The 27,671-nt window shown below is 55.9% G+C and overlaps 1 protein-coding gene across 1 annotated transcript in view; it reads right to left on the bottom strand.

Annotated features, from left to right (window-relative positions):
• Positions 1 to 4,652: 4,652 nt before the first annotated feature.
• The window catches only part of VAV2 (vav guanine nucleotide exchange factor 2), a gene marked incomplete at its 5' end in the record, with an annotated part of 165,041 nt that continues 142,022 nt past the window's right edge, over positions 4,653 to 27,671 (bottom strand). Inside the window, 11 exons of the mRNA XM_021715249.1 lie at positions 4,653 to 4,865; positions 9,761 to 9,915; positions 10,723 to 10,809; positions 11,576 to 11,699; positions 13,310 to 13,397; positions 18,195 to 18,311; positions 20,949 to 21,001; positions 22,122 to 22,196; positions 23,253 to 23,380; positions 24,909 to 24,930; positions 25,703 to 25,719. Coding sequence (XP_021570924.1) covers positions 4,818 to 4,865; positions 9,761 to 9,915; positions 10,723 to 10,809; positions 11,576 to 11,699; positions 13,310 to 13,397; positions 18,195 to 18,311; positions 20,949 to 21,001; positions 22,122 to 22,196; positions 23,253 to 23,380; positions 24,909 to 24,930; positions 25,703 to 25,719 — 914 coding nt within the window. The remainder of the gene's footprint in view (positions 4,866 to 9,760; positions 9,916 to 10,722; positions 10,810 to 11,575; positions 11,700 to 13,309; positions 13,398 to 18,194; positions 18,312 to 20,948; positions 21,002 to 22,121; positions 22,197 to 23,252; positions 23,381 to 24,908; positions 24,931 to 25,702; positions 25,720 to 27,671) is intronic.

Raw genomic sequence — 27,671 nt, 5'->3', positions numbered from 1 at the left:
ACACAGCAACCAACCCACACCTGGAAGATGAAAACACTCCAAGATGGAGGACTGGGCCGCTTGGGCCACAGGCCTACCATTTCTCCCTGTGCCCCCTGTGACTCAGCCTTCAGAGGGCCAGCCTGGGTGCCCATGCCATGGTCAGCGTCCAGGGGCCGAGCTTGCACCTGGGCCCACCTGCGAGCCCCAGGTGGCTGGGCACAGCGGGCACAGCAGGGAGGGCTGAGTGCGGAATGCAAGCCGGCCTTTGGGTAGGGGTCCTGCCCAGGGACACAGCGGTCATGGCAGTCGCAAGGTCACCCTGTGTAGGCCAGCACCGTCCAGCCTACACATCAGGAGTTCAGAGGCCCAGCCAGGGGGAATGGCCCTCGAACCGGCAGCTCTGGAAGGAGGGAGCATTTTCCCCCAGGCAACTTGAGCAGAGGACACCCAGGCCAGGTCCAGCTTGCAGGGAGGGGCTGGCCCAAGACAGACAAGTCATAGCTTGGGAACGGTGCTGCAGCCCACAGGAGGGTGTGGGCTCTGGGGTCAGGCTGAACTGGGGTGCGTCGCCCCATGTGTCTAAACCCCGTTTCCGACGCAAGGACACGAGCTGTTTCCATCCTTCATTCTGGCAGTTTTTGTTTTTTATTTTTTTTGAGTTGGAGTCTCACTCCGTTGCCCAGACTGGAGCGCAGTGGCCGCTCCCGGCCACCGCAGCCTCGACCCGCTGGGCTCCGGCGATGCTTCCGCCTCCCCCTGCCAAGTAGCCGGAACGACAGGCACACGCTACCACGCCCGGCTCATTCTTTGATTTATTGTAGAGATGAGGTCTCGCCAAGTTGCCCGGGCGGGTCTCGAACCCGCGGGCTCAGGCAATCCTCAGCCTCCCAAAGCGCGGGATGACAGGCTGAGCCACCGAGCCCAGCCCTGGCAGTGCTTCTAAAGCTCCGGGTGTGGTGGCCTCTGAGACCCCGGGAGCCCTGCCTGTGGGGAGTCCACGATGGTCAGAACTAAGGGATGGATGCTGTGGTGCCCTCTGCAGCCCTGGGGGGCTGAACAGAAGTGCTCAGCTCCAAGCTGCTCTGTGGGATCGGGGCTGACGGCACCACCGGAAAGTCAGGACCCCAGCCTGGCCTGGGGTAACCTCTGACATCCCACCCGCCAGCCTCCTCCGGGCTGGGCCTCACCTGCCCCTTCCCCAGGCGGGCCCTCCAGCGGCCCCCGGCTTCCCACCCTTCGGGGGTCTGGTCCCTGCAGCAGATGCAGGCAACGCCCCCTCCACCGGCGTCCCCAGCCCCGCCCCCAAGTTCTCCCACAGCTGCGTCCCAGCAAGCCCACAGCTCTCTGCTCCCGGGCCTGGGGCTGCCTTCAGGCTGCCCGAGTTGGTCGGCTGGTGAGTGTCCAGTCCCTTCCTCGTCCCCGCACGGGCAGACCTCAGAACTCAGCTGCAGGCTGGCTCTCACGGAAGGCGGTGCAGGAACCAGGGTCCCCTTGGGACACTCGGAACCCAGGCAACGTGCAGTTTGAGCGAGGCCCCGGGCTGAGGCCAATGCGGCAGGCACCACCACCCTACAGCTGGGCCACCTAATACTGGAACTCACTTCCTTGTGCGACACACTGGTACTTGTTGAGCGTGCCGGCCACGACTCATCTGGTCATGCCCCCCATCTCCTTAGTAGCAGGACCCCAGGCGCTCCAGGGAGGCCTTGGGCCCAGTGCAGATCCTCCCTTCCCAGCATCCATTGCAGCCACGAGTGGCCACGTGAGGTGAGCAGAGCTGGAAGGGGACCTCTGCTTCCTCCCACTACCTCGTAGCAGGAGCAGTGGCAGCCACTTTGTACCATGAGGTAACCACAGGAGAGACGCATATACTGAGGATGGGAAATCAGGGAAGGAGGAGCCAGGGCTCCTGATGGCATGGGGCTCCGGGGGGCAAGCCACCCTGCAGGGTCCCCTCCAGACTGCTTCCTCATAAACCCAGATGCCACGTGACCAGCAAGGGTGCTTTTCTTATCTCCAACATACATATAAAGAAACAGGACCGGCCAGGCATGGTGGCTCATGCCTGTAATCCCAGCACTTTGGGAGGCCAAGGCTGGAGGATCGCTTGAGCCCAGGAATTTGAAGCCAACCTGGGCAATATAGCGAGATCTTGTATCTACAAAAAAAATTAGAACATTAGCCAGGTGTGGTGGCACACACCTGCCGTCCCAGCCACTCAGGAGGCTGAGGAAGGAGGATCGCCCAAGCCCAGGATGTCAACGCTGCAATGAGCCGTGATTGTGCCGCTGCACTCCAGCCAGGGCGCGAGTGAGACCCTGACTCAAAAAGAAAGACACAAGAGCTCAGGAGGTGACGGAGGGACACAAGTGGTGGGGCTGGGACTTGAGCCCCATCTGCCTGCCGCTGAGATCACCTGGAGGACCCCGCAGAAGCCCGCGTGGGAAGCTGTGGTGCGGTGCCAGCCGGGAGGAGGTGCCTGATGGGTGGCCGCGGCACCACTATCTCCTTCAGACCCACGGCCTCTGCCGAGGCTGAGCCACCCCATGTCTGAGCACCCCGGCGGCCTAGACCCTGCGGCACGTAGATGAAGGAACCAGGAAGGGATCCCGCCGCCCCCCCGCCCCCGCACGAAAGGTGGGCCACGCCTGCAGAAAGAATGTAGGTTTATTTGCAGTAAAAACCGTGGTCTGAAAAAACCCATTGGCAAATGTACAGTTTGAGTTCCACCTGGGGTCGCCGCCCGCTGCGGGCCCCGGATGCCTGACCCGCATGCATCAGGCTCCTACGCCAACTCACAGCTCCTCCAGGCCCCAGGTCCCACGCCCCCTGCAGAGGCATCGTCTCCCGCTGAAAACTCCCGAATCCCAGTCTGCCCCAGCCTGCAGACCCTCCTGCTCAAGTGCAAAGACGAAACCAAACCAGATACAGATCTCGAAACAAACACAAAACGAAAGAGCTCACAAAAACCAGGGCTCCACAGTATTTTTTTCCTCCGTGTCTTTTGTTATCAGGGTTTGCTTCTCGACAAACTAAAATATACATCCTTTTCTTGCTATATAAAATCTCTTCCTTATTATTCACAGATATAGAACGGGAGGTTTGGATGAAATAATTACAAACTTTTTGTTTCCTAAAAAAAAAAAAAAAAAAAAAAAAAGCCAAACGAAACACAACACAACAAAACAAAAACCCCAAAACCAAAACACAAGAACTTTCGGACAACAGTAAACACAGAAGGGGCTTGGCCAGTTCCTCCCCTGCCGTCCTGGGCTCCCGTGCAAAGTGCTCGGTGCACCCTGACATGTACGGTTCGGGCGTGCTCTCTTTGATGCCCCTGCCTCCGTTTCCCCTCAGTCCTCAAGCCTCGGTGGCTTCTCCTCCCAGCCCCTGTGGCTTCCCGCCTCCCCAATCCCTCCTGGCCTCTTTCCCACGTCTCAGGAGGCTGGGTGTGTGCACCCCGGCCTGGAGGCTATGAAAGCCGACCTCAGAAAGAGCCCCAAGGGTGCAGCATGGCCCCCAGCCTCCAGCCTCGGTGGGGACCAGCCTCCCCGACTTCCAGCCTTGTCCTGGACCCCATCCTTCCTCTGCAGTTGGCTCAAGGGAGAAGGGGCCCTGGACAGCCTGGGTCTCTCTGGAAGCTTTGGCACGGAGCCGCAAGGGAGACGGTGTCGTCAGGTTTCATGCAATATCAGCATAGAGAAATCAGCGCCCGGCTAAACCGATCAGAGGTCAAAGGCCAAAGGCCAGGGGTCATGAGGAGGGGGGCAGCACCGGGGTAGACCCACCCCCAAGAGCACTTATTTTGGGTTGGCCACAGGCCCAGTTTGTGACTGCAGGAGCCCCTAGAAGGGTTGTCACCAGCCAGGGGCTCTAGAACTGGCATCTCGTGCAAAGGCTGGGCAGACCCTCTAGGACCGCCTTGCAGGACGCCGGAGACCCAGAGGGTCCTCCTTCTGGACAAGCATGTGGGCAGGAGGGACCTGGTGCCAGGGAAACCCTGCTTTGTCCCTTGCCCCTCTGAGGGTTTGCAAAAGATGTCTCTATCTCCCCAGCAGCAGGGCAGGGCAGACAAATTCCCAGGATTCAGGAACGGGTCTCTCAGGGTGAGGGGAAGAAACAGTACCACTGGCTGGGAGTAGGGCGGGGCATCCCGCAAGCCCCTCCCCAGAGAGGGGCTGCCCAGAGGGGTGTGTGCGTCCCTGGTGTAGGGGGAAGAGGGGGAGTCAGGGACAGTCCCAGGAAGCCAGAGTGACCACAGAGCGTCCCTGCTGAGTTCTCTGTTCCGGCATCCCAGCACAGCAAGCAGCCAGCTCCGGCCCCACCTGCCTCTCAAGGTCTGAAGCCTCCCCGTTCCCCCACCCCCGGGAGCAGCAGGAAAAGACAGGCGGGCTGAGTCTGGGGGCTAAGCAGAGGGGCTGGAGGCAGGTCCCCTCCGCCGTCCCCAGCCCTCCCTGGGAGAGCGTCTGCGGTTCAGACCTAGGCCTCCAAACGCCATCTTGGCCAGACAGCGACAAGGGACGTGCATTCGGCCTCGGCCGCACGCAGAGCCCGGCCCGCGGCGCTGTCAGCGCCCCCTCCTTAGCGCTCCAGGTGGAGCTAGCCCCGATTTCCTCTATGTACAAGCAGCGTGCCCGGGGAGGGGTGGCCGAGGTCAGGCGGGCGGCGAGACGCTGCGTGTCCGGGATCCTGAACACCCTCCCCATCCCTGCAGGCTGTGGAAGACCGGAAGGTTGGTGAGCACGTCCCCTCTGAGGCATGCAGGAGCCAGAGACAGACTTCAGAGCTGCAGCGACTCTCCGGGGAAGGTCTGAGGTCCCGCCGTGTTCCCGCCGTCACTGGACGCCTTCCTCTTCCACGTACGTTGAAGGAAACCAGCCGATCTAGAAAAGACGACAGGACGTGTGTGTGGAGGCTTCTTCAGGAGGCCGGCGTTCTCAGCCAGGCCTCTCACACGGAGAGGCCCCCGCAAAGAGGTTGAGAGCCTAGTGGAGCAAAAGTCCCCGTAAAAGAACGACCCAGAAATTCGCCAGTCTTGGACGGCTTAAGATGGTCTGCCCACCCTCCTGCTGCTGGTGAGAAAAGAGTTAAGGCCTCTTGAGAAAGACAACATCACGTGACATCTCTACAGTTTTTTGGTTTTTAACGCACAAGCTCAAAAGTACACAAAAACCAAGGGAAGAAGCAGGCAATAGAAACCAACTCACAGGTTGATGCTATCAGTCAGGGGATGTAAGTAACGCTAATTGATATGTATAAGAAAACTAGCCGGGCTCAGTGGCTCAGCCTGTAATCCTGCACCTTTGGGAGGCTGAGGTGAGTGGACTGCCTGAGCCCGCGGGTTCGAGACCTCACCTCTACAATAAATCAAAAAATTAGCCGGCGTGGCAGTGCGCGCCTGTAGTTCCACCTACTTGGAAGGCTGAGGCGGAAGGATTGCTGGAGCCCAGCAGGTCGAGGCTGCGGTGGCTGGGAGCGGCCACTGCACTCCAGTCTGGGCAACGGAGTGAGACTCCAACTCAAAAAAAAAAAAAATAGAAAACTAATGAGGCTGAGGAATGTTTGGGCTCAGGAGTTCAAGACCAGCCTTAGCAACCCAGTGAGACCTCGTCTCTACAAAAAAAAATTTTTTTTTTTTTTGGAGTTGGAGTCTCACTCTGTCACCCAGACTGGAGTGCAATGGTTGCTCCCGGCCACCACAGCCTCAACCTGCTGGGCTCCAGCGATCCTTCCGCCTCAGCCTTCCAAGTAGCCAGAATTACAGGCATGCGCTACCATGCCCGGCTGATTTTTTGATTTATTGTAGAGATGAGGTCTCGCTGCCCAGGCGGGTCTCGAACCCAGGGGCTCAGGCAATTCACTCACCTCAGCCTCCCAAAGGCGCGGGATTACAGGCTGAGCCACCGAGCCCAGCTCTACAAAAAATTTAAAAAAGAAAATTAGACGGGTGTGATGGCATGCACTTATAGTCCCAATTACTAGGGAGGCTGCGGGGGGGAGGAGAGGGGGGCAACTCAAAAAATAAAAAACTGATGAAAAGGCAGACAAGAGAACTGAAATCGGAAATCAAATATGAATCCTAGAACTGAAAGATATAATGAATGACATTAAGAATCCAAAAGAGGAATTTAGACAAAGCAGAAGAGAGGATGAGTAAACTGGAAGACAGGCCAATAGAAAGTGATGAGGTAAAAAAACAGACACAGAGGGTAAAAAACACATAAAACAGTAGAGAGAATGTTTGGGCAATGGTTAAAAGGTCTAACATCCACATAAATGGAGCCCTAGGAGGAAAAAAGAGAGAAAACGGAGCAGATACAAGATCTGCAGAGATACTATGCTGGCTGAGAAATCTCCAAAACTAATGGGCATTGAGCCACCGATTCAAAAATCTCTGCAAGTCCAAGCAGCATGAATACTGGGGAAATCACACCTAGGCACATTATGGTAAAACTGATGAGAAACAAAGGCATTTTAAAAACGTCATCCAGCGAGTAATAAAGACTTTTCCTTCAAAGGAGCAACAAATGTCAACTGAGACTGTGTGTGGAGGCTCATGTCTGTCATCCCAGCAGTTTGGGAGGCTGAGGCAGGAGGACTGCTTGAGTCCAGGAGTTCGAGACCAGCCTGGGCAACACAGCAAGACCTCATCACTATAAGAAATTCAAAGAATTAGCTGGCTGTGGTGGTGCACACCTGTAGTCCCAAGTACTTGGGAGGCTGAGGCAGGAGGATTGCTGAGCCCAGGAGGCCAGGGCTGTGGTGAGCTGTGATTGTGCCACTGCACTCCAGTCTGGGCAATAGAGTAAGACAATGAATAAAAAAGTAAATGTTAAAAAAAATTTTTAAAAAAGAAGAATGTCAACTGACTTCCATATAGAATAATGGAAGCCAGAGAACAATGGAATGACATCTGCAAAGCGCTGAAATATAATCTCTGTCAACCCAGGGTTCTACACCCAGTGAAAATATCCTTCAAAAATGAACTCAAAACAATTCCTCACAAAAAGGAACAGGGTCCCCTTGGAGAAACAACTGATTCCTGGGGAAGAACAACCAAGAAAAGATGAGAAAGCTTTCCTTACGTAGAAGGCCAGCTAATACCTATTGAAGACATGATAGAAAAATCACTATTTTTCAGTCCTGACAGAAATAACGGAATAGATAAAATTCACCAATAAATGGTAAAGCTAGTGGATAAAGTCTGAAGAGGAATGGGATATTTACCTCGTATCAAACATTACCCTGCATGTTACTCATTAATTAGAGTAACTTCACAGTAAGGGAACCTGGCAGATACTACTTTAACCACAGGATCAGAGTTCATGTCACAAATAATGGGAGGAAACTGGCATCATATCCCTCTTGACAGGGCACTACAGCTCATCAAGTGAAAGAGACAGCATCTCCATTGAGGTGTTCCCACCAAAAAAATGCATTAACTCAATCTAATCACGAAGAAACACCAAACACACCTAAATTGAGGGATATTTTACAGAAACAATGGACCTACCCTTTGCAAACACATCCGTGTCACATAAGACAGAGAAAGGCTGAGGCATGTTCCAGATTAAACAGCGTCAAAGGTCATGGCAAATAAATGCAATTCCTAATCCTGGGTCAGACCCAGGACCCGGGAAATGGCTCAGGAGAACATTCTCGGGACAACCAGTGGAATCTGAATATGGATGCAGATAACACTGTCGTATCAAAAGGGAATGTCCTTGATCTTCGGAAATACATAGGGGTCAAGAAATAGGATTTCTGCAACTTACTCTCAAATGGGTGAGAGAAATATGAGCAAACACACACACACAGAAAGAGAGAGTACACAAGAGCAAGCGTGTGTGTGGTAAATGGTCAAAACATTCGTAATTGGCAAATCTGAGCATGGGGAATTTTTCATACTACTGTAACTTTTCTTATGCATTCATGCATTCATTTATTTATTTATTTGCGCCAGAGTCTCACTCCGTTGCCCAGGCTGGAGTACAGTGGCACAGTCACGGCTGACCATAGCCTCAACCTCCTGGGCTCAGGCAATCCTTCCACCTTGGCCTCCTGAGTAGTTGGGACTTTTTTCTTTTTTTTTTTGTAGAGAAGAGGTCTCGCTATGTTGCCTAGGCTAGTGTCGAACTCCTAGGCTCAAACTTCAGCCTCCCAACGTGCTGGGATTATAGGCGTGAGCCACCATGCCCACACAAGTTTGAAATTGCTTCCAAATTAAAAGTTACACACATTTCACAGTGCGAACGCTAAACAGAAAGTGAAATAAAGGTGTTTTTAGATACAAAAAAAACCCAGAATTCACCAAATAGCAGACTCATGATAAGGAAAAAGCATACTAAGGAGAGGGGGTGCCAGGCAACAGGAGAATGGTCCTGGGTGGTCTTGGGGGCAGAGAGGAGCCTCGACAAAGGCAAGTAGGTGATGAATCAAAATAAACACCAGTTGCCTAAGATAAAAATAGTGTCTTGTGGGGTCTGAATAGATGCAGAATTAAGATATATGACAAGCCGGGCTCGGTGGCTCAGCCTGTCATCCCGTGCCTTTGGGAGGCCAAGGTGAGTGGATTGCCTGAGCCACGGGTTCGAGACCCGCCTGGGCAGGTGAGACCTCATCTCTACAATAAATCAAAAAATCAGCCAGGCGTGGTAGCGCGTGCCTGTAATTCTGGCTACTCGGAAGGCTGAGGCGGAAGGATCGCCGGAGCCCGGCAGGTCGAGGCTGCGGGGGCCAGGAGCGGCCACTGCACTCCAGTCTGGGCGACAGCGTGAGACTCCAACTCAAGAAAAAAAAAAAGATACATGACAGCACGTGCACAAAAGTTGGGAGGTAAATGAACACGGTGAAAGGTTGCAACGCCTTTGGATTGCCTGAGAGGTAGTAAAAGCACTCATGTAAAACAATCTCCAAGACTGCCCAGGCTGGAGTGCAGTGGCACAATCACGGCTCACTGCAGCCTCAACCTCCTGGGCTCAGGCGATCCTCCTTCCTCAGCCTCCCAATAGCTGGGATGACAGGCACACGCCACCACACCTGGTTAATCATTTTGTAGAGACAGGGTCTCTCTATATCGCCCAGGTTGGTCTCAAACTCCTGGGCTCAAATGATCCTCCCGCCCTTGGTCTCTCAAAGTGCTAGGATTACAAGCATGAACCACAGTGCCCAGCCCTGGGTATGTGTTTATTAAATCACAGTCCCAGGTACTTCCAATGATGACGACACAGGGGTACTAGGATAAAAAGGCTGTGGACTTTTGCAGAATCTTAGGGTGGGCAGGGAAGAGGAGTCAACTGGCATTTGGGGAAAGTGTGAAGGAAGGGAGGCGAAGGGACATCTTACCAGGGCACAGGTGGAGCGTAGAAAATGGTAGGAGCCCAGCAAGGACACTGGGCCCTACTGTCAGTCTCATGGCCTCCCTTCCTGCAATCAGTGGTTGGGTACTTGCAAGTAACTTGAACACTATAGCCACAAAGGCAGCCCCGGGTGGGACTGAACACAGTAGACGGCCCCGGGGGGCTGGATTGAGATCTGACCCACGTGGCTGACTCCTAGTTGTGTGACCTTGGGCTCATGGTAGATGTCTGGTGCCTCAGTTTCCCCCCGTGAGCCCCAGCCTTCTGGGCTGCTGTGAGGACGAGGGAGACCACGGTCAGAGGGTGCCCGGGATGTGGGCGTGGCTGTGGTGCCAGCCTGCCCGAGCCTGGCCCAAGTTGGACCTGCGGCGGGGCCGGCTCTCTGTGTGGGGGTCTGCGGGGCGGGGCGGGCCGCTCACCCGTCCGTTGGTCTCGCCCTTCCACCAGCCCTGGTCCCCGCCGATGCGGCTGAAAATCCTCACCACGTCGCCTTCCCGCAGCGAGAGCTCCCGCATGTCCCGGGCGGCAAAGTTGTACCTGGCCACCGCCGTGCCGATGACGCGTGGCGTGAACACTGTGGGGGGAGACGGTGGCGTCACCCCGCTGCAGGAGGCACCGGGGGTGGGGAGGCCCTCGGGCCGAACTGGGTCTCTCCCCGGGGGCCCAGTGCCCGGCCTTGGGCCCAGGCCGGAAGGACGTCAAGCAGAAAAGCTCCGAAGACAAGCCAGCCTCTGTTCCCAGGGCTCCGGCCCTCTGTGGGTTTGGGGACCCAGCATACCTGAGTCCCCGCCATAAGGATGTCCAGGGAGGAGAGCAGGCACCCATGCTTTGACCACCTGGCACCTGCGGTTCCCTCCAATTCCAGACCCAAACCAAACCGAAAGCCCGGCTGAACCAGCTCGGCCCGGGACCCAGGAGTCCAACGGACAGGGGACCGTGGCTGTGACTGAAGGGGACACACACACAGCGCAGGGAGGGGGCTTTGACTCCGGCAGCTGGAGGCCGTCTGGCAGACCCCGTTCTTCCCTGTGCCCAATTCCCCATGCGGTTCCTCCTTAAAGTCGCTGAGCAGCCCCCTGGGTCAGTTCCCACGCAGGGTGACCGCCCGGCTGTTTTCCGCTACCAGAGGCAAAGCTCTTGACAAGCAAGGAGGTGAAGGCGAGCTGGAAAGTGGCCGTCAGGAGGGGCACAGGCACAGGGGTCTAGCCTGACGCGGCCTTGGGTGCTGGTGGCAGCCTCCGCCCGGCCTCCCCGCCCCGTCCTCCTCCCACGACCCCAGGGCAGGCCGTGCGCACGTCAGGGCCGGCGACAGCTCCGTGCCGGGCCTCCCGAGGCGGCCGCCGTGGGCTCAGTCCCCCCATGCCCTGGGCGGCAGTGGTACCTGGCCAGAAGGGAGCAGAGGGGCCTGGGGAGGCAAAGCTGAGGCCCTGAGGGCTGAGGAAAGAAAAGTTGCAGGAAGCACAGGAAGCTGCAAAGAGGCGAGAGAGACCGTGAGGCTGGCAGCGGGGGGCTCTGCGCGTGGTCACAGGCAGACACGGCTACAGGGAGGGATGTGGCAGGGCGGGGTGGGGGGACGTGGCCCTGCTGAGGTGGGAAGCGGCAACACGGGCCACGAGCCACTCCAGGCCGGGACGGAGCTCAGCCCTGAGTCACCCTCGCACTTGCGTCCTCAGGAGAAAACCACCCGTCTCGTGGGCTCATGCCTGGGCCGGCACACGGTCGGTGCTCACTGTGGCCAGTGGCTGCTTCCTGTCCTGCTTGTCCCTGCCCCCTGGGGGGGGAGGAACCCATGGCCCTGTGGGTCCCTGAAAGCTGGAGGACATGGGGTGACTCTGAGCAGCGTCTTGGGCTTGAAGCCGCATGCTCTGGGTCTGATTCCAAGTGACCTTCCCTGTTCTAGCAAGAGGAGGCCTATCTGCAAACAGGCTGCCTCCCACAGCAGAGGCCCGAGAGGGTACCGGGGGCAGAGAGGACGCTCTCTCCCACCAAGCGCCGGGGTCTCTGGGCAAGGGAGCCAAGATACAGACCAGCTGGGAGTCCCCGATTGTCACAGGGCACTGGAGGTGACAGCATGTCACGGGGCAGACGGCATCTGTGATGGCTGGGAGGGCCCGGGGTGTGCTCCTGGGGGTAGGATTTCCAGCCTGGGTCCCCGAGGGCTGTGAGGACAGGGCCCTGGGAAGCGCGCTGGAGCAGACATCTCCAGGGGAGCGCTGGTCAGCTGTGGGGATTACCTGGGGACCGGGTAGAGGCCCTGGAGACCGAGCGCTCCCGAGACTTGTAGGGGTACTTGAGCGTGGTGTCCAGCTGCTTGAAGCTCTCCTTGAGCGAGTGGCACTGGTAGTATTCCACCAGCTCCTGCAGGGTGTACACACTCACTGACAGCGGCCGCCACCTCCAGGCAGTCCTCCCCCAGTGACCTGGCCTCATTCCCCCACCTCCTCAGGTGCATACAGGGAAGACGCATCTCCTTGACTCCCCAGAACTCCCCACTCCCCCCCACCCTGGCCCTGTGCCCAGCCCACAGAGGGTGGTCAGTATCTTGGGGACCTCTGATTTAACCACAGCTCTCCCTAGGGTTTCTTTCTTTTTTTTTTGAGTTGGAGTCTCACTCTGTCGTCCAGACTGGAGTGCAGCGGCACACTCCTGGCCGCCGTAGCCTCCACCTGCTGGGCTCAGGGAATTCTTCCACCTCAGCCTTCCAAGTAGCCAGAACTGCAGGTGTGGGCTACCATGCCCAGCTAATTTATTTTTATTTCTATTTTTTTATTTTTTGAGTTGGAGTCTCACTCTGTCACCCAGGCTGGAGGGCAGTGGTACGCTCCTGGCCATCGCAGCCTCGATCTGCTAGGTTCCTATGATCCTTCCGCCTCAGCCTTCCAAGTAGCCAGGACTATAGGCGTGTGCTATCATGCCCGGCTAATTTTTTGTTCGTTGTAGAGATGAGGTATCACGAAGTTGCCTGGGTGGGTCTCGAACCCATGGGCTTTCGCCTCGGCCTCCCAAAGTGCCGGGCTTACAGGCTGAGCCACCGAGTCTAGTCTTTTTTTTTTATTATTGTAGAGACGAGGTCTCACCAAGTTGTCCAGGCTGGTCTCAAACCTGTGGGTCAGGCAATCCCCTCACCTTGGCCTCCCAAGTAGCTGGGCCTATAGGCGCAGACCACCATGCCTAGCTAATTTTTTAATGAGACGAGATCTCGCTATGTTGCCAGGGCTGGTCTTGAACTCCTGGGCTCACGTGATCCTTCTACCTGGGCTTCCCAGAGTGCTGGGAGATTACAGGTGTGAGCCACCATGCCCAGCTGTGTTTTTGTTTTTAAAATATAAATATAAACTATTCCTGAACTATGCTTCAGAGAGCAAGTCACAAGGATTCCATAAAAAGTGAACCCTTGTTTTGTTTTTTGGGGGAATGGGGCAGGATTATGATACTTTCTGTCGGACCTCGTGCTTTCTCTGGGGTGACAGTGGGGAAGCTGGAAGTCAGACGTTCTCAACACAACTTTTGTAACTAAGCCAAGAAGTAAGAGATATAATTGTACAATCATTTTAAGGACTGTGCCTTTAACTATATTCTTGACGGGCCAGGACAGTCGGAGGCCGACAGGGAGTCAAGGACAGGGTGGTTTAAAGCCACTGAGTGTGACCCCACTAGAACCCGGCGGGTCTGGATTTCTGGGTCTCAAGGAAGATCAATGTGAGAGGGCTTTGGTGACACCGGTGGCCAGGGGTGACCCCTCACTGCCCACCTGGGTCAGCCCACCTGGCACAAGCTTTAGGGGTCAGACGTCCCAACCCAGGGGGCTGTGACATGGCCCTGACTGTCCACAAGGGCCTTATAAACCAGTTTCCCTGGATCTTCCTCTGTGGGGAAAGCAGCCACTCACTCAGGGTTGGGAGTGACCCCATGTCCCCCGGGAGGCACCACGTGTTGCCTCGGCGGGGCGGGAGCTGGGGATGACATACCAACAGGCTGTCGAATTTCTTTGCCTCCGTGATGTGGATCCAATTGTCCTTCTCCACCACCTTGATGTGCTTCACCTCGTCGTTGAACCTGGACAGACACACGGCCCCAGTGGTCACCGCGTGAGGGTGACGCGGCCCCAGCTCCCTCGGGATCCAGGCTCATTCCTGTTGGCTGGAGCAAAGCCCCTCGCCTGGGCCACCACGCCGCTCCCTGCCCCGTCCAGTCCTGGCTGGCTCCTGCCGCCTGCGCATCTACCCTCCTCTCACATTTGGGCCCCCAACTCCCTGGGGGCTGCACACCGCAGACACCCGGCTGCCCAGCTACCCCCACCTGGATGCCCACCCTGCAGGGGCCTCCTGTCTCGGGTCTCTGCTCATCTTTCTCTGCACCAGAAGCCACGACATTCTCCTCCCAGGACCCGGCCCTGACATCACCTCCTGGCGTCCTCCCCCGCACGTCCACCCGCTGGCCGGGCCTCTGGATGCTCTGTGGACACACCGAGGCCAAGCCTGCCTGGGCGTTGGCATCGGCCGCTCCCTCTGCCTGGACACTGACCCCCTGCTGTCCTCATGACCCCCGCAGGCCCTCAGGTCTCAATTCAAATGTGATCCCAGTGGAGCGTCACCCATCCCTCCCCCAAATGCCACCCTCGCGCTCATTGGCTGACATCGAAGCCAAAGACATTACAAGAAGACTACTGGCTGGAGTCCCTTGTGACAGGCTGATATATAGTCACGTGTCGTTAATGGTGGGGTGTGTTCTGAGAAGGGCATTGTTAGGTGATTTTGTCATCGTGTGAACATCATAGAGGATACTTACACAGGCCAAGATGGCAGGGCCACTAGGCTCCCAGGCCTATCACCCTGGGCTGCAGACCTGAACAGCAAGTTACTATACCCAACACTGGAGGCAACTGGAACACAATGGTGAGTATTTGGATACCTAAACCTGTCTACACATGGAAAAAGTACAGTAAAAATGCAGTTAAAAAGATTAAAAATGAGCCAGGCATGGTGGCTCACGCCTGTAATCCCAGCACTTTGGGAGGCAGAGGCGAGAGGATTGCCTGAGCTCAGGAGTTCGAGACCAGCCTGAGCAACATGGTGAGAACTCATCTCTGCAATACATCACAAAATTAACCAGGCATGGCGGTGCACACCTGTGGTTTCAGCTACTTGGAAGTCTGAGGCGGAAGGATCACCTGAGCCCAGCAGGTCTAGGTTGCAGTGGCCATGAGTGTGATACTACATTCCAGCCTGGGTGACACAGTGAGACTCCGACTCAAAAAAAAAAAAAAAGATGAAAAATGAACTAGCCAGGCATGGTGGCTCACGTCTGTAATCCCAGCATATGGGGAGGCCAAGGTAGAAGGACTGCTTGAGTCCAGGAGTTACAGACTTAGGTGGCAAACATTAGTGAGCCCTCATCTCTACCAAAAAAAAAAAAAAAATCAGCCAAGCATAGTGTTGCATGCCTACAGTCCAGCTACTCGGGAGGCGGAGACAGGAAGATCATCTGAACCCAGGTGGTCGAGGCTGCAGTGAGCCATGATCATACCACTGTACTCCAGCCTGGGTGACACAGACCCCAACTCAAAAAAAAAGGATTAAAAACAGCACAGTGCCGGGCTCAGTGGCTCAGCCTATAATCCCGTGCCTTTGGGAGGCTGAAGTGAGTGGATTGCCTGAGCCTGCGGGTTCGAGACCTGCCTGGGCAACTTGGTGAGACCTCATCTCTACAATAAATCAAAATCTAGCCGGGTGTGGTAGCGTGCGCCTGTAGTTCTAGCTACTTGGAAGGCTGTGGCAGAAGGATCGCCGGAGCCCAGCAGGTCGAGGTTGCGGTGGCTGGGAGCGGCCACTGTACTCCAGTCTGGGTGACAGAGTGAGACTCCAACTCAAAAAAAAAAAAACAAAACAGCACAGCTGTAGAGGACACTTATCACGAATGTCACTTGGAGAACCAGAAGTTGTTCTGGTGAGTGAATGCAAAGGTCTAGGGCATTCTAGAACATTCCTGTACATAACTCTAGACTTTCATAAACACTGGACACCTAGGCTACACTCAATTTACTTCAACATTTTTCTTTCCTCAATTGCAAATTAACCTTGGCTGACTAAAATTATTTTACTTTATGAACTCTTCATGCACATTTAAACTTTTTGTAAAGACACTTAGCTTAAAACACAAATGCACCAGGCTGGGTGGCTCAGCCTGTAATCCGGCGCCTTGGGAGGCTGAGGTGAGTGGATTGCCTGAGCCCGTGGGTTCGAGACCCGCCTGGGCAACTTGGTGAGACCTCATCTCTCCAATAAATCAAAAAATTAGCCAGATGTGGTAGCGCGCGCCTGTAGTTCCGGCTACTTGGAAGGCTGAGGCAGACGGATCGCCGGAGCCCAGCAGGCCAAGGCTGCGGTGGTCGGGAGCGGCCACTGCACTCCAGTCTGGGTGACAGAGTGAGACTCCAACTCAAAAAAAAAAAAAAAAAAAAAATCACAAATGTGTTGCACAGCTGCACCAAAAGTTTTTCTTTCTTTATATACTTGCTCTACAAGCTTTTTTTCTGTTTACATTTTTTTACCTTTTTAAACTTTTTTTGGTTAAAAACAAAGTCTTAAGCACACACATGAGCCTAGGCCTACACAAGGTCAGGATCGTCAAAATTCCTATCTTCCACATCAACATCTTATATCACTGGAAGGTCTTCAGGGTCAATAATACGCATGGAGCTGTCCCCTCCTAAAATGACAATCAATGCCTTCTTCTGAAACACCTCCTGAAGGAGCTGCCTGAGGCTGTTTTACAGTTAACTTAAACAAAAATAAATAAGTAGAATGAGGCTGGATGTGGTGGCTCATGCCTGTAATCTCAGTACTCTGGGAGGCCGAGACAGGAGTTCAAGAGTTCAAGACCAGCCAGGGCTACATAGCGAGACCTTGTCACTACCAAAAAAAAAAAAAGTAGAAGGAATGCACTCTAAGATAATGATAAAAAATACAATACAGTAAATATATAAACCAGTAACATGGTTGTTAACATTGTCAAGTATTATGAGCATAAAATAATTTACATGACCAGCAGCACAGGAAGTCTGTTTATACCAGCATCACCATGAACACGTGAATAATGCTTGTACTGTGACATCAGAGGACATCACCGGGCAATAGGAATTTTTCAGCTCCGTTATAATCTTATGGAACCCTCTGCTGCACATATAGTCCATCACTGACTGAAATGTTATTATGTGGCATATGATTGTATATATCTACATACACCAGACAGGTGAAAAGGATTTTGCACTGTGATGAAGTGAGATATTACAGGAATGCAAGGTTGGTTTAACATCCAGAAATCAAATCAAGTAATAAATAGTCATTAAATAAATGATAGCCCAGTTGGCTGGAGTCAACCCTCATGAGGTGTTTTTAGTCTTGCTGGGTTAAATGAATGTTGTGAGCATACGCATCCCCACCCCCAAGCTCCCTTTGGCCTGGCCCATCCGAGCCCAACTCGAGTGTCCTACAGACCAGGCACACAGAAGGTACTCTGGAACTTTCTATCTGGTGGGCAACATCTGCTACATCATCACTGTCGTGGGCCAACCCCAGGCCCAGCATTCCACTCCCCTCTTAGGACAGACGCCACCTTCACTGTGGGAGGCACCACCCTACGCTGTGCCACCAACCTCAAGGTGTTCCCACCACCTTCAGTAGATACGCTGGCCTCTACACTGGGGAGACCTTTCCTCCTAGGTCACCAGATCACGTCCAGCTGACCTCCTAGTGGACAGGTGTCACTTTCAACACTGCCACTGTTCTTTGTATTTTAGAACCACTGCACTTGTTTCAGACACAACCATTTGTGGGGCCTCTTGGGATGGCGCAGAGCCCAATGGGGGCAGCACTCGGGGTCTCGTCCTCAGCTCTGGTTCCTCCAGTCCCCCAAGTCCTGCGTCCACCACTCCCATGCCTAGGGGTTCCTCGGCAGCCCTTTGTCTGGCGCAGCCCTGGCCCTGGATGATGGGGTGGGAGGGGCCACTGGACTTCTCAATATTTGGAACGCACGTGCTCAGGTCAGATTGGGCCCGGCAGCCACATGTTTGGCCCCCACTGGCTGCAGACACAGTGGAAGCGGGTACCCAAAGAGAGGATGAAAGCTGAGGCGAGGGGAGCTGAGAGTGGGCTGCGTGTTTGAGACACAGAGGCCCTGCTGAGCCTGGCCCGTGCCTGCTGTAAGGGCCATGTGCTGCTCTGCTCTAGCATCCCACAGAAAGGTCTTCTCTGCTTGCTTTAGTGCCTAACCTGCCCCACCCTACACCTGCCCAGTAAGCCAGGGGAGGTCCCTCCCTGGACACAGACCACCCAGACCCTCTGTTCACTGGCCTATCAATGTTCTGACCGGAGACTCATGTCCATGGGTGTCCCATGGAGCCACCAATCAGGCTGTCCCTTGGAGGGGTTGACTGCAGCCCCACACAGAGGCAGCCATCATTTCCAGGGCTCCTGCTGTCCCAAGGCAGTGTGATAGTCCCATTCTCTCTGACCTGTGGGGCTGCTGGGAAGTCCTTGTCCCTGCCCAGTGCCCCATCCACCGACCTGTACCTGAGCTTTCTGGTCCCCGTGACCTGAAGTGTCCAACCCAACCCAGGGGTGAGGTCTATGTGGATGGTTTGTGCACACAAGGGCTGCAGGGCCGCCCAGTATCCCTGGAGGGGACCCCGACACCCAGCCAGCACCACTTCCATCTCAAAAGTATCCCGGCTTGGGCAGCAGGGGACACGGTCACCCTCCACCCCAAAGAGCTCAGGAGGTGGCAGGGGCTGTGGGCTCCACAGGTCAGAATGCCCCGGGGGAGGGGACCCTGGAGCCCGGGACCACCACTCACTTGATACTAATGGCAAAGCGCTCAGCCTCAGCCGGCCGCTCCCTAATCAGGTAGGTCCCACTGGCGTGGGACTTGAGCAGGTTGTCTGTCTGCTGTCTCTCCATGTTGCCAGCAAACCTAGGAGACAAAGAGCTCAGTCATGACAACGCCAGGGGGCATCGGGCCCACTGCATGCCACGTGCCACGCAGAGAGCGTGGCAGACCTTGTCTGAGCCCTGATGTCCACAGTGGCCCAGTTAGGAAGAGCCCGAGGCCCTGCGAGGGGGGTGTCACAGCAGGTGGGATCTGGCATTCGGGCCCGGCATGCAGTGGGACTCAATCAAGGTCTCTTGGGACAGGGGGAGAAGAAAGGGATGCCCAAGGCCCTCAGCCAGTCCCCCGGGGGCTGTTTCCAGCTCTACAGACCCGAGGGCCTGTAAGAGTTCAGCGGATCTACTGAATTATTCAGCAGGCCACATTTCTTTTCTAAAATAAATATATATTTTTTGCTATTTAAAAGGCCGTAATGCTAAGTGTGGTGGCTCACTTTGGGAGGCCGAGGCAGGAGGACTGCCTGAGCCTGGGAGTTCTTAGACCAATCTGGGCAACACAGCCAGAACCTGTCACTACAAAAAATAGGAAAACTTTATCTAGGCATGGTGGCGGCAACCTTGTAGTCCCAGCTACTTGGGAAGCTGAGGCTGGAGGATGGCTGGAGCCCAGGAGGCAGAGGCTGTGGTGAGTCATGATCAACCCACTGCACTCCAGCCTGGGCACCAGAGTGAGACCCCGACTCAAAGATAAATAGATAAATAAATAGCCTTGGTGACATAACTGCTTACGTGGGGTTCTTTGGTCACACATTGGAGACCGCCAACATGCACCTCAAGTGAATTTCAGAGATTTGAAAATAAATTTCTTCCTGGCCGGGAGTGGTGGCGCACGCCTGCAATCCCAGCCACCCGGGAGGCGGAGGCAGGAGGATTGCCTGAGTCCAGGAGGTCGAGGCTGTGGTGAGCCACGATGGCGCCACTGCACTCCAGCCTGGGTGACAGAGCGAGATTCCGACTCAAAAATAAATAGATACATAAAGTACCGCAGTGAAGGTCGCCCTGAGACAACAAGACAAGCACCCTCAAGCCCTGCTACCACGTGCACCTGCTTGGCAGGGTGAACTGGAACTTCTGGAGCACCCAGGGAGACCCTGCACTAAAACACCCCATGTCTGCATGCCACTCCATCAGCTGAAGCCCCAGGATCAAGGGTTCACCCCGAACAGTCCAGGGCAGGTGGGCGAGGGACCACCCAGACCTGCTGGGCATCTCAGAGATACAGGCAGGGTAGCCGAGGTTGAGGTCCTGAGACTGGCCAGAGACCCCGGAGGATCCTGTGATGGCTTCGGGGATGAACCCCAAGCCAAAGATCACGAGGGCAGGACTCCTGGGTGGAGGCTGCTGCATAAGTTGCCAACTCTCCGTGTGCTCACTACATGTCTCTGAGGGCCGGTCGTTCTTCCAGACGCCCAGGTGACACAGCAGGGACGGAGCAAATAGAAAGACAGGTCGCTGGGCAAAGTGTCTCATGCCCGTCTTCCCAACATTTTAGGAGGCCGAGGTGGGAGGATGGCTTTAGCCCAGGAGTTTGAGAGCAGCCTGGGCAACATAGTGAGACCCCATCTCTACAAAAAAAAAAAATTAAAATATTAGCTGGCTGTGATGATGCCCGCTTGTAGTCCCAGCTACTTGAGAGGCTGAGGCGGAAGGACTGAGGTCAAGGCTGTGGCGAGCTGGGATCGGGCCAGTGTACTCGCTCCAGCCTGCGTGACAGCGAGACGCTGACTCAAAAAATAAAAATAAAAAGATGCGCCAAGGTTGTGTCTGTGACTGGGATGTGCACTTTCATGCTGTCTCAAATCCAACAAGCCTCTCTCTTCTCCCCAAGCAACTGCATTAAGTCAATAAGTGATAACAAATTTGACCTTACATGCTGCGCCCAAGCTGAGTGGCATGCTCACGGCTCACAGTAGCCTCCACCTCCTGGGCTCAGGTGGTCCTCCTGCCTCAGTTTTTCAAGTAGCTGAGACTACAGGCATGTGCCACCACACCTGGCCACTTTTTTTATTTTTTGTAGAGCCGAGGTTTTGCTATGCGGCCCAGGCTGGTCTCGAATTCCAGGGTTTAAACAATCCATCCGTCTCAGCTTCCCAAAATTCTGAGACTACAGGTGTGAGCCACCACATCTGACTAATTCTGTAAATATATATATACAGATATATATATATATCTGTATATATATATATATATAAAATACACAATATGCATGTACATGTACGTGCATGCATATAAATATATATGTATAGATAGATAAGTTGAGAGATAGAGAGAGAGAGAGAGAGATAGAAGATAAAAGAGACAGTGTCTTGCTATGCTGCCCAGGCTGGTCTCGAACTCCTGGGCTCAAGCAATCCTCCTGCCTTGGTCTCCCAAACTGCTGGGATTACAGGCATGAGCCATCGCACCCAGCAAATATATTGCTTTTATATATTTTATATAATAAAGCTCAATTAAGACGGCACAAGAAAGGATTGCCCCAAAGAGCCGAAGCTGGTGATCTGTCTTAGAGACGGGTGAGCAGCTGTCCGGGGGAGAAAGCAACTGCCCCGGGCTCCTGGCGAGACACATGCCAGGAGTGAGAAGGGTTTTGGGAGCCACTGGGGTCTCCACCCCGCCCCGGGCCTGCTCACCCTCGACTGAGGGCCCACCACGATCCACTCACCAGGGGTACGCGGTGTAGTCGATGTCCCGGGATGGCGGCCGGCTGACGGGCGGCTGGGGGCAGAGCACAGGGGTGTTAATCTCCCCGGGGCCGACCACAGAGCGGTTCAGAAGGGTCTCGTTCGTCGGTGACCCACCCCGGGCCCGGGACTGCCCGTCCTGGATGCCGTCCCAGCACCCCGGACCGCGAGGTCCCCCAGGGCTGTGGTCAGGACTCCCTCATCCGTCTCTGAGTAGATGCCCAGAGGATGTGAGTTAGTGAATATGTGAGTAGCCACTGACCCCAGTGCAGTCAGTTCCCTGGCAGGGAAAGGACCAAAGGCTGCAGGAGTCCTCAGCACATGGACAGAGCACACCCGCGGTCAAGGGCCTGGGCTCCAGGGGCCACTCACTCCCCGACCACAGGCTGTGGAGGGGGCGCGCTCAGAGACTGCCCGCCCCCCCACCCAATGCACCATGCACATGGGGAAACTGAGGCTGCCCTGCGAGTCAGTGACACTTGTCCTTCCTAGCAGTCTGGTCCCCTTGGCCTGCCCAAAGAGCCCTAAGTGTCGGACGCTTTGTCCTTCAGCAGGGCTGACGGGACCAGGCGGGGCCCAGTGCTGCCGTGCTGCTATTGGGAACCTGCCACCCGTGACGCTGGAAGGTTCGCTCGTTCACATGTAGCTGTCCTTTTAGGGGGACGGTGGGGGGGATTCGGTGACCCCAAGGCTGACTTCTCACTGTTTCCTGTAACAGCCAAGAACCTGCTCCCTGTCCCTCTGATATAGAAACACCACACTGCTGCTGTCCTAAATGCCCTACGGTCTGGCTTGAACTCTCAAGTTTGGGGGAGCTTTATCCTCCCTGGCATGACATGGTCGTCCAAGAAGACGTATAAAGTCCCTGAAACTTGAAGACAGGCTACTGGGCTCAGTCCACTACAGCTCACGTCCAGTACTCTTAAAACCAAGACAAAACGGGACATCCAATTGGCCCGTTAGACAGAGGCGGGCACCCCCGCCCCCTGCCCACCCTCTCCTCTGGGCTCCAGACCCAGGAGGCGGATCCCAGCACCCTGCATCTAGCAAGCACATCCTGAATGAGCCCAGGATGCCCCAGGGGGGAGGCAGCTCCTGGAACCCTCAGCACCTCAGCCTCCGTGTTCTGGAAACTTCCATGGGAAAGGACTCACCCTTCCGTCCACAGGGCAGGGCTTCACAGATGAGCTGGGAAAATACCCCGACTTCCTGGTTTGCACCAGTCGACCCTGGCAGGAGACAGACAGTCAGGACGTGCCAGGGGAGGCTGACTCGTGCAGGCTGGGGACACTTTAAACGGACTCTGCTTATGCCAACCCAGTTCACTGCCTTGCTGTGGCCTCAACTGACCTTAAACCATTCAGGGCAGGGAGTGGAGGGGCGTGCCCACTTTGCAGATGAGAACACAGAGGCTCAGCACACCAGCAAAGCATCTCTGGAAGGCCACCGAGACACTGCCGGCCCTGGTCACCGCCAGGGAGGGACAGAGCAGGACAGAGGCTTTGTAGGGCACAGACAGGCTTCTGTACCCTCTCGATCTCCCATTGATGAAATACCACAAGGTCACAACCAAACGCACACCAACCATGACCGTGACAAAGCAGCAATGCAGCAGTAACAGCAACAGAACGGGAAGAACGTTCGGCCCCAACATGGATGCTGTCCCCAGCCGGCCTAAGTGACCCCTGGGCTTCCATGGTCCCACGGGGGCTTGGTAGAGGTGCCCAGGAGTGGGCGGGGCTGAGGGTGGGACGGGCACCCCCAAAGGGCCCTAGTCTGTGGGCCCTGCACACGGCAGAGGGGACTCCAGGCTCCAGAGTGGTAGACCGCATGGCGTGGGCATCGTCTGCACCCACGCGTGTCTTGGCTCCTCCCCACCAAATGCGGGACCCCTGAGGAAGGCGTGAGAGTGGCTGGTGGCTCCATGATAGCATGAAGGGTTGTCGGCATGGGGGAGGGGGCTGGCAGGGTATGGCCGGGGCAGAACCTTGGGGAAAGTTACGGGGCACGGTGGAGGCAAGGACAGAGGCAGGCGGGGCAGGGCCTTGAATGCCGCGGGAGATGAGCCTTGAACGCCCAGGAGGGGAAGGGCCCTGACGTCAAGAAGGGCCTTGAATGCCGAGGAGAAGACGGGCCTTGAACGCTGCAGGCAGGGACGGGCCTTGAAAAACGGAGGCAGGTGGGGAAGGGCCCTGAAGGCCATAGGAGGGGACTGTCAAATGCCTCAGGCTGTGGGGAGCGGGCAGTGGAGGGTGGGGGGATCCCTTCATCCCCCCAGAACCCACCTCCCACCACTGAGCCTCGGGGTCGCCTCTCAGCAGCTCGATCACATCCCCCGTCTGGAAGGTCAGCACGGGCTTCCCGGGAGGAGCTGGGTTGCCGTGGTAATTCTGCACAGCCACCATCTTGGGACCTGCAAGGACACGGCCGGAAGTAGATTGGTGACTCCGTCCCAGCCGGCAGCCCCCCCACATCGCAGAACTGGCCTCCCTGGCCTTGTCCGGTCTCGGGGGCTCTTTGGAGAGACCACCCCCAAGACACACATGGACAGTAGGTCTGTCTCCCCTCGATTCCTCCCGCAAGACTCTTGTGCGTTTGATAAATATCCTAAGTAAATGATTTCAGGCCGGGCTCCGTGGCTCAGCCTGTAATCCCACACTCCGGGAGGCCGAGGTGAGTGGACTGCCTGAGCCTGCGGGTTCGAGACCCGCCTGGGCAACTTGGCCAGACCTCATCTCTACCATAAATCAAAAATCAGCCGGGCGTGGTAGCGCGCGCCTGTAGTTCCAGCTACTCGGAAGGCTGAGGCGGAAGGATCGCCGGAGCCCAGCGGGTCGAGGCTGTGGTGACAGAGTGAGACTCCAACTCAAAAAAAAAAAAGAAATGATTTCAGCCACCAACAGATGCAGGGGCCATGGTGGTCACAGCAAATGATGTTTAGATGGCACCTGGTGTGTGATCTCCCCCACACCTTTCAAATCTGTATTCACAGGCAGCCGTGTGGAGTAAAGACAGGGTAGCCTCGCATCGGAGAGGGGGTGGACCGGGGCCAGGAGGCCAGTGACCTACCAAGGCCACACGGCTCTGGGCTTGAAATGGGGCCCCAGCCGAGCGCCCCCACCCCAAGACCTTGGATGGAGCCTTGTCCTGCTGCAGTCCCACCTGATGCTGCCAAAGGCGACACGGCCCATATCTCACCATCCGGCTCCCTCCACGTCCTGGCTGCAATGGCGGTATTTTGTTTTTCTCCGATGAGGTTTAGGTTTTCTTTAGCACTGTCTGAACTGCACTGGCGCTTTCAAAGGGCAATGCCTTCCACCCTCTCTCTCTATACATATTTGAATTAAGATCTCACTCTGTCACCCAGGCTGGAGTGCAGTGGCACGACCATGGCTCACCACGCCTCTACCTCCTGGGCTCAAGGCCGATCCTCCCACCTCAGCCTCCCGAGTCGCTGGGACTACAGGCACACCATCATGCCTGTCTGGCTTTTAAGTTTTCGTAGAGACGGGATCTCGCTGTGTTGCCCAGGCTGGTCTCCAACTCCTGGGCTCCAGGGATCCTCCCGCCTCGGCCTCCCAAAGTGCGTGAGCCACTGTGTCTGGCTCAACCCTCAATATCCCGAAGCTGTGTTTCAAAGCCAGGCGGGGAGGGAGATGGAGAAAATGCGACCGTGACAGCAGCCGCGTTTTGGTTCCTGCTCTGCTCGGGGGTCTCAGCGCCTGTCTTTGGGTTAAAGGACCTTGGCCCTCTGTGGGTTGGGACCTGTCCCCACAGCCTGGTGCTGCCGAGGACTGTTGAGGTGGTCGGGGGGTAGGGAGGCGGGAGGGACAGAGGACAGCTGGGCAGAGCCATAGTCACACCCCCAGGCCCAGGCTTGGCTCCCAGGGCGACCGCTGATTCAGATGGCAGCAGAGACAGCCCACGTCTGGCAGACTCACCCGCTCCGGCTCCAGAGGCATCCTGTGAGGACAGGGACAGACCACAGCGGTGAGGGGAGGCTGCACCTCACCCTTTGGCCCCAGCATCGGCCCTCCCTGCCCCCACATGCTCCCAGACAGAGGGTTCAAGGCAGGGAGCAGGGGAAGAGGGGACACTATTTCCTTATGTGACGCCTCCCCAATATCCCTGGGTATCCCCCTCCTCCCATGTGCACCTCCCTGCCAGGACGATCCATGCCCTTCCCTCTCCTGTGCTTACCACTAACTCAAACCTCCTCCAGGAAGCCCGCCCTGCCTGACCACCCGCCGCTGATCTTGGGGGTTATTGTCTCTGTCTGGGACACACTCCCTGCCAACAGTGACCAAGTCTTCCCCCTCCCTGAAGGCATCTTTGCAGCCCACACAGGGCCTGGTAAGAGCCCCTTGGATTCTGGTTAATGTGGACCCCACAGCTAAGGGGGACGGGACACAGAGTCCCTGTAAGTGAGTTCAGTAACTTCACTGAATGGCTCTGAATGAGCTCAGGGCCATGACAGCCACGGGGCAAGTGAGGGGAGGGAAACCTGAGTCAGAAAGAGACTACGGAGCCCCCCGGGAAGCCATGCATGGGGACCCATTTCCACTGACACCCAGGAAGGAGAAAAAAAGCCTTTCATGACTGACAGTGGCTTGTCCAAGTTATGTGGTCCCCAAGTGGTAAAAGCCAGGACACTTGGGTCTTTCTGGTTCCAGGCACACAGAGAGAGCTTTCCGAGGGATGGGCAGAGGAAGGAGGGATCATCTGAAGGACTTACCGGATCTGCAGGAGAACCTGGAAGGGAAGCGGGTCAGGTGTTAGGGAGGTCGACACCAACCCCAGGGCCCTGGCCAGCCCTTACACCGACAGGAGCACCTGACTGTCATAGCTCAAGACTGTCATAGGTGAGCCAAGCTCCAAGGGGGTCCGTTTTGGATGTGGATTAAGGACACACACACACCTGAGCTCAGAGCTATGACAGTCTCTCAGCTACTGCAGACACCAAATTTAGGGGGCACAGGTGAGAACTCAGACCGGGTTAACACACCCAAGGTGGCAAACAGGTCATCCAGCCTGGGGCTACGCTGCCAGAATGGCAGTAGCTGCCTGGGTCCCTGGGTGGGACCTGGGGCTCAGAGGGGCAGTTTCCACACTTAATTAGTGATGCCTGCTGGAGTGAGTGGTGAGGAGGTGTGGGTACATATGCTACCTATTTCCTGTTTGCCATCTTGTCTTAGGCACATGGGTGCCAGCACGCAAGGACGTGGGCACCTCAGCTGGCTGGGTGGAAGGCTGACGCCCCAAAGATTCTTTCTGCCCCGGCCATCTGCCAAGCTGGGCCGTCACCCCCACCAGACAGCTCAATGACTCCACCAGCCTGCACATGTAGCTGGCATGACCTTCAAACATGCCACAGATTGTTTTGGACAGATATCAGCACCCAACAGCCACGAGGGAACAGGTCCCAGCTCAGAGGGCATGGGGGAGGCAGTGTCACAAGGGTCACCAGGATAGCAGCCAGGGCACGGGCCGGAGGGGGGTGCTTCACACAAGAGAGGGTCTCCGGAAGGGCGGCCATCTCTCCGGGACATCCTGGTTCCCGTGGGCAGCCAACAGTTAAACCCGCCTGGGCACGGCGGAAGTGGAGGCTGACAGAGGTCACAGGAGCATGGTCCAGAGCCGCACCCAGGGCAAAGGCTGAGAACCTGGGTCAGGGGAGAGTGACTTGGATGCTCTCCAAGGAACACAGCTGGAAGCATCAGGGACAGCAGTCCCCCTAGCCTAGGGACAAGGCCGGGAGCCAGGACCCAGGCCCTGAGGGGGGGAAGGGGCCGCAGGTCTCAGAATGCTGCCAGTGTCTGCCAAGGGCTGTCATGACACAAGAGGATGATAAGACAACACTGGCTTTTGAGAGGTCTGAAACTGCCTATCTGGTAGATCCCAATGACTTACTGATAAAAAATCAACCGGGCGCAGTGGCTCATGGCTGTCTGACACTAGGACATCATCCCAGCACTTTGGGAGGTCGAGGTAGGAGGATCGCTTAAGCCCAGGAGTTCGAGACCAACCTGGGCAGCACAGTGAGATCTTGTCTCTCTAAAAAATTTTAAAAGGAGCCGGGCTGGGTGCGGTGGCTCAAGCCTGTACTCCCAGCACTTTGGGAGGCCGAGGTGAGAGAATTGCCTGAGCCCAGGGGTTCAAGACCAGCCTGGGCAACTTGGCGAGACCTCATCTCTACAATAAATTAAAAAATTAGCCAGGTGTGGTAGCGTGCACCTGTAGTTCTGGCTATTTGGAAGGCTGAGGCGGAAGGATCGCTGGAGCCCAGCAGGTTGACACTGGGGTGGCTGTGAGCGTGCACCACTGCATTCCAGCCTGGGCGACAGAGTGAGATTCTGACTCAAAAAAAAAAAAAGAGCCGGGCATGGTGATGTGCACCTGTAGTCCCAGTTACTCGGGAGGCTGAGTTGGGAGGATTGCCTGAGCCCAGGAGGTCACGGCTGCGGTGAGCCTGTTTGTGCTACTGCACTCCAGTCTGGGCAACAATGAGACCTCGACTCAACATATATAAAGACCATAAAAAGAGACAGGGCAGGTGGGCACCTGTGTTTGCAGGAGGGGAAACCCTCTGGGTTCACAGCAGCGGTCTGCCGTGAGTTTTAAATAAATCGGAAAAATAACCCGGAAAATGACTTTTTTTTTTTTTTTTTTGAGTCGAAGTCTCACTTGGTCGCCCAGACTGGAGG

Source organism: Carlito syrichta, unplaced genomic scaffold (genome assembly GCF_000164805.1).
Source record: "Carlito syrichta isolate Samal-C Ts95f unplaced genomic scaffold, Tarsius_syrichta-2.0.1 Scaffold306913, whole genome shotgun sequence".
Classification (NCBI taxonomy): Eukaryota; Metazoa; Chordata; class Mammalia; order Primates; family Tarsiidae; genus Carlito; species Carlito syrichta.
This window is presented reverse-complemented; position numbering and strand designations above follow the sequence as displayed.